At 39.0% G+C, this 11,205-nt stretch overlaps 1 protein-coding gene across 3 annotated transcripts; it reads right to left on the reverse strand.

Annotated features, from left to right (window-relative positions):
• Positions 1 to 619: 619 nt before the first annotated feature.
• LOC104590197 (uncharacterized) lies at positions 620 to 6,517 on the reverse strand. Of its 3 annotated transcripts, none has more exons than XM_088896777.1 (6): positions 6,332 to 6,517; positions 5,556 to 5,994; positions 5,379 to 5,457; positions 3,461 to 3,579; positions 939 to 1,179; positions 620 to 808 (listed from the first exon to the last, which is right to left on the reverse strand). In XM_088896777.1, the coding sequence occupies exons 2-6, from the start codon at positions 5,808 to 5,810 to the stop codon at positions 792 to 794; spliced, it is 711 nt and encodes a 236-aa protein (XP_088752903.1). In that variant the 5' UTR covers positions 5,811 to 5,994; positions 6,332 to 6,517; the 3' UTR covers positions 620 to 791. The 3 variants fall into 3 exon arrangements, with proteins under 3 accessions (XP_088752903.1, XP_010247057.1, XP_010247060.1); XM_010248755.3 differs by having other exon boundaries at positions 5,556 to 5,852; positions 6,332 to 6,516; XM_010248758.3 differs by having other exon boundaries at positions 893 to 1,179; positions 5,556 to 5,852; positions 6,332 to 6,516.
• Positions 6,518 to 11,205: the final 4,688 nt, after the last annotated feature.

Raw genomic sequence — 11,205 nt, forward strand, 5'->3', positions numbered from 1 at the left:
TAGAGATGATAACAAGGGAGGTGAAATAAATGGATGGTTGAGAGAGGGTGATAGAGGGATAAAGAGTACAAAAGAATAAAAAAGAAAAAAATGAAGAGAGAATATCGAATGTTCAGGTGTATATAGATTTTGATGAAATATTAACGAATGCTAACAGTAGGAATAGAGTTGGTCAATTGTAGAAATAAGAATGGTTTAAGACAATAATTAAATAATAAGGGTACTTATTATTATTTAATAATATTTTTAATTTATTTTAAATTTAAATTATAAAAAATTTTATTTATGATCGATTGTATAAATTATCACACAAATTGTATGTGAAGTGTATAGAATCAATGGATGACCGACAAAGACAAAACACCCCCTAAATTATCGAGGCAAAAATATAAGCAACTAGGCTCCTGTCTTGTACAGTTGTACTATGTCTTCATTTTTTAACGAGTAATAATTTCTAGGTAACAAGGTTACATAAAAGGAAATAAATTAGGGAACATTCAAGGCATTGTCCAGCCTGATGCCTTGACAACCAGACATTAAAAGCATGGAGAATGGGATTCAAATGTACCATCGAGTCTAGAATATTTACACCTGAACTCCAAGAAATAAACAACCGGTTGTAAGATATAAAAGGCTCGCATTTCTTCTTTTAATCAACCAAGTAAGACAAACGTGGACCTCCAAAATAATGATTCTCATTCACGCTAAGCTTTACACAAAATAGATGGCGTATGAGAGACCAATTGACTGGCATGAAAGTAATAAATAAAACCCCCCAAAGCTTTACTCAACTATATCAGCTGAGAACCTATCAAAGAAAAAAAAAACTATATCAGCTGAGAGACTCAGACAATAAAATGGGGGTCACTTAAAAAACTGGGGATGGGGGGACCTGAGAATCCAACTACAATTATGTGTACTAAGAGCAAAAGCTCAACTGGTGGCTGGAAGATAAACCCTTATCATGTCCTTCATTGTTAGCTTTCGCCTACATGTAGGGCATTTACTTTGAGCTTGAATAGCAGCCTTGATACACTTCTTACAGAAGATGTGGCCACATTTGGTTGACATCTCTTCAACGAGTGGACCCATGCAAACTGGGCAACTGAAGGTGGGTTCCTTTGGTGGTGGTGGCGCACTCGGTCGTGGCAGTTCTGGAGGTTTAACATCATTCTTTCTCTGCCATAACAACAATCGTAAATTAAGTCTTGAACAGTTGAACCTTAAAAACATCAGCTCATGCTACTCGAGAAGAAAACAGGAAGGATGGAATTACTTTTTGAACCCAGTCCACTTTGTTAGATTGAACAAAGAATATTGGTTATCCCAATCTAGTTGCAACAACAGAGCCATTGATTAGGCATCCACAATATAGGACGCAAATACTTCTTTTTGAAAGGTAGGATAAAATCTTATCAGAAAGAGAAGCAAATATATTGGGGTAAAACAAAAAAGAGGGCAAATCTCCTCAAAATAAGGAAAAACGCTGAGAGCCATCCCCTGGAAACATGAAGGTTTTCTTGGAAAGATTAGCCCCAATACAAATTTCTCCTCTTCACATGTGCCATAACATTAGCTGATCTATACAAGGACCAAGGGTTTAGATTCTATAATATGATGAAGCCTGCATGGCCCCAAAAACCCATCAAACCTGGGAAGAGAACCTAGGACTATAGTTCATGTGAGGTAATGGAAGGTTAAGTGAGCATCTCGCACCATCTCACACAATTCTAATGATAATAGTGCTCAAAAGTTCCAATTTCCCTCATGAGAACCCCTTGTGCCTAAATTGGGTTTCATTTCCAACCCTAAAGAGGATATGTTTTTATATGCATGTATTAATTTCGACAATCCAACAAAATTTTGGGAACCTTTTTTGATGGTTAACAGCAATGTATTAAATTCAATTTAAAAATGGGATCTATACTGTCCAAGATGGATAAAAAAGGCAATCCAAATACAGCTTTCAGCAGACCATGCTTGTTTTAAATCATTCCCAGGTCCCAGCATACCAGACACCTTTGCCTATCACCCCAGCTTTTGCTAAGCTGTCAGCTAATACATTAGCAGACCTAGGAATCCACCTAATCAGCACTTCATGCTTCTTTGTTGCTTTAGCTACTTTGTTAGTTAGAGGACTGAAACAGCCAAGGGGGTTCCACTTCTGAACATAACCATAATATAACTTATTTGACAATCACAGTTTTCAAGGCATCTAGGGTGATTCTGGGCGACACTGGGGTGCCTAGTCGCCCGTCTAGGCGATAGCCGATAAGAAATTTATAATATAAAGAACTTTTGGATAGCTCCCTAGTTTTTTATACCACTCAGCATGTATATTTTTTATCTATCCACTCAGCATGTAATCCTAATTGAAAATAATAGTAATTATCTTTCTTAAGAACATTAAATTTCCTCTAAAAATGTGGCAAATCATCACATCTAAAAGATAAAAATTTACATATATTAATTTCATATTTTCAAAAATAACCTACTATAATAAGTATTTAATAGAGCAATTTCATATGAATTAAAAGCTAAAGGCTATTAACATTATATGATAAATATTCACGATGAAAAGTAAAATAGAAAAAATAAGGATGAAATTTCTGTTTTATTAATGAGAGAGAGAGAGAGAGAATAGAAAAAAAAAAAGAACCTCTTTATACTTCTATTCTTTCTTTCCTCTTTCTTTTTTTTTTCTTTCTTTTCCTCTCCTCAAAATCTTTTGATCTTTTAAAGTATAAATGATATATATAGCATATAATAAATGTATTAACACACATATTAATAAGATACAGCAATATAAATGGTATTATATAAGGAACCTGCCTTGTCATTTTTGTCGCCTAGGCAGGTTCCTAGTCACCTAGAAGGGCACCTAGTTGCTACAAGTCAAGGCGTTTGGGCGAGGCACCCAGACAAGGACACCTAGTCGCCTAGGCAACACCTTGATAACTATGTTGACAATCTCCTTCAGTAGGTTATCCAGTTCTGCTGTGCTATCATTTTTCTGAACAGGAAAAAGAAAACAAATCCCACAGACCCTGAAAGCTCAACAAGATCCTCCTCCATCCCTTCCCAGTTCATCCTAGTTGCCAAGACTGCAACCATCAAAGCTTAGCTTCAATCTGGTAATTGGCCCTGCAAAAACTGAATTCTACTCCACTATTTGATCTGGTTGCCAAGAACAACAGGAAGCCAATGACTAGCTCCAAATGAAAGAAAAAAAATACCAAAACCCATTGCACTAAAAGAAATGAACATTTCATTGGCCATAAAAAACTTGCCTTGGTAACAGGAACATACTTCATACAAAAGGATTAGAAATGCAGCACGACCACTGACTGACCATATAGCATCTTAGACTAAAATAAATTTTAGACTATTAAAATTTGATGATAGCCAATGGAAAGGAAGGCAATATCATATACAACATGTAAGAGGTTTAAGTTATTACCTTTGCACTATGGCTGCCTTCCAAGTTTATGTAAAGCTCACAGTTAATAATTGTCTGGTTTGGTGGAACTCGTCTGCGCTTGTTGTAGCTATTAAGAGCCAACCGAGTGATTGGTTCCTCTACAAAGAACAAACGGAAAGAAAATAGATGTAAGATAGATGCATGAAACATGGAAAACAATGTCGAAATGGATTAAAAACATTTTGGAAAATAAATGACAAGTAATAAAAAATAGGCTAGTCTCATTGCAAAAATAGTAGTGAAGTACATAAGCACTTCTTTTCCATTAAGTACCAAACACTAAGATACCCAACAATCCACTTCATCAAGATAAATAGAGAAAACAAGGTTTTGGTTTTTCTTGCCAATAATGAAAGAAAATTATCCAAAAATCACTAATAAAAATAACAATAAGAAAAAAGCACTCAATTAATAACATATAAATAGTTCAGCAAGTTGTGTTAAGGTCTCTCTCAAGATGTCAATCAGCTGAAAATTATTCCCTTGGACAGGTGCACAATTCCGTGATCTGGGTTGTAAGTAAAGGAAGGTAACTGTTAACCACACCATTAAGATATTGTGTTGTTTTAACTTCACATGTTATTTAAAAACTTTCAGCCTCCAAAAGAGATATTTCAACATTACAAGGGCGTAGGCCATGTCATGCATTTCCCTCAGAATCTATGCTTTTGCACATTATGGGGAGTGAAGTGGATTTGCAGATAAAAGAACTTCCCCCCAAGCCCTGACCAGTTTCCTGGCCCTGATTACATTTTATGATCTGATTTCTTTAGCTTCTGATGCATCAATCTCTAATAAATCCCAGCCTCCAAAACTTCTTACTATATGGTATTATCTTCAAGGTACTTCAACTCATAATTGTCAGATCAGTGTCTTGCAAATAAGAAAAACCTCTCACATTAATGCAATAAGCCGGTAAATCCCAACTAAGTTCCCATCATTCCATGTCTTGTTTTGTGTTTTGTAAGTGGATTGTTTATTTATATACACTATGCAAAGACAATTTTGAGTTTGCATAACACTCTTTTTGTTTATTTTCTACCTCGGCTCAGCTTCCTAACTTCTATCGCGTGACATCCAAGAATCAATACAAACAACTACATGTGTGAAATAGCTTGAATTTTATATCATTCAAGACTATTATGGTTCTCATACTGTATTTTATCATGTGACACATACACCATAACAAATATAATCATGCCCAAAGATCCCACTGGAGTCGCATACACCATAATAATGCATAGCTAAATGTATAATTATTGAGATACAACTAAAAGCCAGGTTGGGCAAGATTGCCTTGCAGAGAAAATTGAAATTAAGACCTCATTAAGAGAAAAGCCTATATGATTACAACAACACACTACAAAACAAACAAAAATGCATAGGCATCTCAGGCATCCAATTAGATACGAAGTTTGATGCAAGAAAGTTACAAGGCTAATTACAAGGAGAGTTCTGGCATAGGTAACAAGATCCTCACACTACAGATCCTCTAAATTGCTCTTTTAGTCTTTTATAGGAACTACAAAAGAATATAACAAGACAACCCAATTGAAGAACTACCCTGTTCTTGAGGGCATCTACTCTGAGTCTGAAATACTTTGAAGGCGTTGAAGAAGTTGACTTTGAAAGAACTAGGAGACATTATAGCATAAAGGAGGTATTTGGCATAAACCAGAAACAAGGGGCTTGATTATGACATTGTTGTAAGTCATACTTGTGCAATATCTTGCATAAACTTTGAAGATTCCCTGGGGTTGAGAATAATGTCTAAGGTGAATGATACACCAGTGTAGGCTGGTGAAAATTCAAGAAAGAAAGATTAATAAACCAATTGAATATGACTGCTGTCAAATAGATAAGAGAAAAAATTCTAGATGCTGAAGAATAAAAATACCTGAGCTACCTTGATGCACTTCAGAATCTTCATCAAGAATTACCATTACCCCTTGATTCCTCCTGGATTTGTTTCTAGCCTACCAGAATCCAAAACTCATATTCACAGTTAGTTACAAAACAAATTCATAATTACAGCAATATAGCTGCCCGTCATAAATAAATGAATACAGCATACTTCAGCAAAGCTCCTTGGGGACGATATCAGAACATCATCATCTATGGCCTCAACATCAATTGGCGCGGGTGGCAAAACCCCTCCCCCTTGTTGACTAGTTCCTACATCCTGATGACCGACACCAGAAGATGTATCCTCCTGAGCCCTAGTTTCACCAGGAGGTGTATCATTGAGGTCGACGTCCAGTACCATCTTCCTCCGACGAGCGTCCCTCACGTACCCTTTCAGAGGTCGTTTCAACCCAAGAGTGCTCATGCTCTATCTATCAGTTCTCTTTAGGCTGGCAGCCCGGAAACCCTAAATAAGCAAACTCAATCCCATTAACGAGAATGGAATCCCATTCAATCTCTTTTAGAAATCTGCCTTAAAAAGATATATTTTGCTAAGTATCCTCAAATTCCTTTCTGGTTCATAACCAATAACCAAAAAAGAAACAGGCCTGCAAATCAGACGCTGTTACCAGAATTAAAAAACTGAAAAAAAGAAAACCATAAAAGATAAGAATATCAATCAATACTGAGAAGAAAAAAACAACCAATATTTTTTACAAAAAGTGTAAAAAAAAAAAAAAAAATGTAAGAAGCAGAAACCCCTAATCGGGTAAACAAAAATAAATAAACTACAGAAAAAGAAGGGAAAAAAAGTGAAGCTCGAAACCAAAAATCTACGCAAAACAGCGCGAGAAAAGCACTAGAATCGGAGAAGATGAAACTCTAACCGATCATCAAATGCAAAGGTTATAATCAGCAAAAGGGATTAGAAATCGAATGTCGTACCTGAAGAATAGGGAATCAATAGAAAGATAAGATGATTTTTTCTCCAAATAGATCAGAAGAGGCTCGTCTTGTCTAGGGTTTATTTTATTTTATAAACTAGGAGAGCGAGAGCGAGAGAGAGAGAGGGAGGACATCAGGACATCGAAGGACCTCTCCTTCCCACTGTGTGCCATCGTTTCGGCCACGAGTCGGCGAAACCAGAAAACGGGCTGGGGCCGCCACCTTCTAGTGTCACGTGATAGCATGTGACGGTATGAACATTCGGTGCCTACCAGTACCAGCCCGACGCTCCGCGTACCCGGCAAACTAGCATTGACACCAGTCCACTTGCATTGGGTCGGGCTACGATCCGAACCGATAAACGACGGCCCGTGGCGGCGAGAACTCGAGCCATGAAATCATTAATGAGAAAGAACAGACACAGCAACATGCCAAAAGCTATAACCAAATTAATTGAAGGGTAGAATTCGTACGTCAACAAGGCCCGCCATCTTGCACGACAGAGGAAAGACTGACTGTCTTGAGATCAACTCTGGTTTAAAACCCACCATGGATTTCACTCATTCACGGGCATCTAAGATGGTGACTTAAGCAAAATTTCTATCATATAGCATGCAGCAGCTGCCTTCTTTCTGATTCATCTATAATTGTGAGGTGTTTGCCTGTCTGAGTAGATGAAACCTTTCAACATGTTGTTCGTGAGGGTCAGGATATTGGAGTGGATGATGTTAACAACAATAGACTACTACTTGGTTTAGTCCAAAATGAAGAATGGAGATGGTGTATTTATTATTGGTAGGGTCTTTCCTCGACTTGCTATATAGCTTTGATGAATGCATGCATTATCTAGAGCCTTGCATGGTGTATTTGGGTTCAAGTTCATGACCTTCCTTATAACATGAGGTTGGTGGACTTGCTAGAGGTTCGTTGCTCTTAAAACAAGGCTCATTCATTCATTACATTAGAGTGGAGGTGGGGCTACTTGTATATAAATCAACCTTTAAAGTGCGGTGTGTTTGCTTCTCCGACTACTTTGCTTATTTTCCGCTACGAGAAGCTTCCAAGTATTTATTATGCTTGTGGTAGAGTTGGTCATGGTTATAAGAAGTGTAACTTTGTGTGCTTGCCGGAGGTTGATGATCTTGAGAGACTCCAATGCGTCAGACCAACGTTTGGGCAGTTTTTGGTGCATGGTGGTCGTATAGGGGAACCTGACTGAGTCTTTGGGGACCTTCCCGGAGTCTATGTGGGTGTCTGGAGTCTTCTAGAGGCAGAGGTAGTAGAGGGTGGCAGAGAAGGTCTTCCTTCTGACATGAGTAGAGAAGACATTATTATGAGGGCGAAAGATGACTTGGATAGAGAGACATTCTGTTAAACATCGAAGTAAATGTTATGTTTCCAGAAATTTTGTTCAGTTGATTTGCAGCAAAGTTTTTCCTCAGGGGCTGGTAATCTTTGTAGGTCTTTGGATAGAGTGAGTGTTTGTATCCTTAGTTTGGCTCTTTGCCTTTAATAAGATCTATGTATCTTTTGGGCCAAATTCGGGGGGAGGGGGGGAGGATCATCATATAGCTGAAATTAATGAAGATAGAAAAGTTAGACCTACATCTTCTCGTTTTTATAATATGTGGTTTAAGGGCTGGTGGGTGTGGACAAGTTATTAGGGATGCTTGGAATTTCACTTTTAATGGTTATGCTGCTTATAGAATTGGTATTAAGCTGGATCATTTAAAAAGGGATCTGTGAGTATAGAATATGATTTGCTTTGTTAGTATTCAGGATTAATTGAAGGCAATTGAAAATCAGATTCTACAGACTAAGGAAACCGCAGAAGTATGCAATACAAAGTATCAACTAAGAGGGATACTCTCTTCAATTACCTTGAGTCTTATTGGCATCAAAACTCTAGGCAGTTATGGCTAGAAGAGGGTGATATGAATACAAGCTTTTTCCATCATGCTGCTACTATTCGTCAACATAAGTGTATTTATCCTTTTGCAGAATGCTTTTGTTACGGGTAGAAATATAATGGACAATATAATTATTGCTCATGAGATTTTGCATTTCATGAAGAAAAGAAAGAAAGGTTTTGGGTATGTAGCAATTAAAATTGATATGATGAAAGCTTATGATAAAATGAATTGGGATTTTGTTATATGTGTTTTAAAGGATTTTTGGTTTTTATTTTTTCAGCAATTTTGTCAAATGATTTATTTTTGTATATCCACAGTGTCCTATTCCATTTTAGTTAATGGTGCAACAGAAGGACACATTATTCTAGATAGGGGGTTGAGGCAAGGGAAATCCTTTATCTCCTTATCTTTTTATCCTCGGCATGGGTGTTTTTATCTTGAATGCTTCTTAGGGCAAAGGAGTCAGGAAGGATTCATGGTATTAAAATAGCTAGGGAGGCTCCTTCTATTTCTCATCTTTTGTTTGTGGATGATGTGTTTCTGTTTATTAAGGCTTCTAGAGAAGAAGTTCATAACTTGTTAGAGATTATGAAGAATTTTTAGGATTTATCTGGGGTGTATTTTAGTAATAATCTCCATCATAAATGTAGGATGCTTCTGTCTAGACAACTAAAAATGGGTAATTTGGATTCATTCAAAATATTTAGGTATTCCTCTTTTTTGGATAAGAATTTGAATTATTCTTTCGATTATTTGCTAGATAAGTTTAATTATAAATTAAATGCGTGGAAAGCCATGGATTTAATTTGTCTCAAGATGGGAAGTTGGTTCTTTTAAAATCTGCCCTTCATTCCATTTCTAATCATGTCATGTATGTTGTTTCGCTTCTATTGGGCTTGAATGAAAAAATTGATAAAGTCCAGAGGAAATTTTGATGGTCTTTTTGAAAGAGTTCTAAAGGTTTTTCTTGGACAAATTGGAATCATATTTGCTCTCCTATTTCGTATAGGGGATTGGGAGTTCGGAAAGCTAATGAAATGAATGTTGATTTTCAATTAAAATTGGCTTGGATTTTTATAAACCAAGGTCATAGACTTTGGGTAAAATTGTTGAGAAGTAAATATGTGCATTCTCAGCATTTTTCCCTATAAATTGAAATCTAATTGTTCTAGAGTTTGGAAAAATATTTATAGATCTCTTCTTCTTTTTAGGCATAATTTAGTTTATAAGGTGTCTTTGGATTCTCATGAGAATATTTGGAATGCGCTTTGATCCAAATTGATGATAGTTTTACTACTCATGTTGGTCCTGTTATTTGGCAAAATGTAAATATCACATTTAATGACTGATAGAGGGTGATTTGACCCGATCCCTTGAGACGATGACACGTGGACATGACTCAGCACGAGCAACAGTTCAGCACCACAGCCTGACCGCAACTAAGTAACCAGCCCACAGGGCAGATCGCTACACCATAGCTCGCTATTAGGCGAGCTCGAGGTCCCCCAAGCTACTGAAAGGGAATACTCCAAGACAGGTCTATCCCAGCTCACGAGCTAGGGTAACCAGCTCGCTCCAACACTTTGGCGGAAAAAAATGCCCCAAAGGCAACCTTGAGAGGGGTCACCTCGAAGTACCCCAAGGAGCTCGCGACAGGATAGCTCGCTACACGACAGGATAGCTCGCTACAAGGTAGCTCGCGACTAAGCAACGCGATGCTTTCAGGAAGCTTCTATCTGACAAAACCGTACCCGTCAGACTGCGCCACGTCTCCTGACCGACGGCGCAGTCCCAACCAGTTCAACAGACTGCACCCACGTCTCTCGACAGATGGTAGCATGCCTGTCCTCCCGGGACGTGTCACTCATCCGGTTGGGTAGTGCCCTGCAACGGTTACCTGCGCAGCCCTGGCAAATAACGGCTGCGACAGAGGCCCAGTGGCGGTTACGCCCGATTTGACAAGAACGCCTATATAAGAGCCCCCTAGTTGAAGGGAAGGTCTCTCTCTCGAACATCTGAGATCTTATCTTGAACTTACTCGAACTTTCTCTCGAGCTAACTCAGTGATCTAGCGTGACCTGCACTCTTAGCCTTCTTTACACTCTTTACTATTTTTCCCAGTGTTCTAACTTAAGCATTGGAGTATTCCCACCAGAAAAGTCCCTCGGGAAATCTTCACCGTCTTCTTCTCAGGTGTCGTCCGTTGCCCGCAAGGAGCTAGTCAGCAGCCAGGTAGGAGTGCCCGGATTGCACAGCATCATTTAGCATCGTCTGTGGGAAATGCTTCAAAAAGCCTTCCTCTAAGCTTCTACAGTTTCCTTTTGAAAACTCAGCATTCATGGCCTCCTCTAGCAATTCCGGACATGGTGCCATCCAGAATGCTTCTAGGGAGCAACCCCAACTTCCCACTGTCTGTATTGGACAGTTCACCGTCCCCCTCTCCGTGGACGGAGTTCCCAGTCTGAGCGTGCCTCTCACAGTGGCACCCGCGATCGCTCCACTCCCTTCCACAGTTGGAGCAACCTTTGCTGAACCTTCAATTGTGCCCCCAGTGGCCAACCCGAACTAGTTGGAAGACTTAATGCAATGCATGCAAGCCATGCAAGCTCAAATGCAACAATTTCAGCAGTTCCAACTCTACCAACAACAAGTGTTGCATCAGATCTCCCAGTACCAGTACCAGCAGCAGTTTCCCTCCTTGCCTCAGGCCCAGCCGCCGCTTCCCCCTCGGCACTAGCGAAGACGCCGGAGAGCTCGCCGAACTGCTACCCGAGTCTCTCCCGAGCTCAGAGGAAAAGAGGAGGTAAGCTCAGGTGAAGTGAAAGCTACCCCTCTCCTCTCCGTTTCTTCCCCACTGTCTCCAGAACTCCTTGCTATCCCCATGCCAAGGGGCTTCAAGCTCCCTCCACTGGACAAGTATGATGGATTCATCGATCCGAATGATCACGTGGACGCCTTCCA

The sequence above is a fragment of the Nelumbo nucifera genome, chromosome 1, assembly GCF_055504915.1.
Source record: "Nelumbo nucifera cultivar China Antique chromosome 1, China Antique-T2T, whole genome shotgun sequence".
NCBI classification, from domain to species: Eukaryota; Viridiplantae; Streptophyta; class Magnoliopsida; order Proteales; family Nelumbonaceae; genus Nelumbo; species Nelumbo nucifera.

What these genes read in the sequence shown, in the direction of transcription:
- LOC104590197 (XM_088896777.1), bottom strand. Translation starts at nt 5,810, where the DNA reads ATGAGCACTCTTGGGTTGAAACGACCTCTGAAAGGGTACGTGAGGGAC. An exon ending in AGTGCATCAAGGTAGCTCAG is followed by an intron (nt 3,580 to 5,378) that starts GTATTTTTATTC and finishes TGTTCTTTGTAG; the next exon opens with AGGAACCAATCACTCGGTTG. An exon ending in AAGGCAGCCATAGTGCAAAG is followed by an intron (nt 1,180 to 3,460) that starts GTAATAACTTAA and finishes TTGTTATGGCAG; the next exon opens with AGAAAGAATGATGTTAAACC.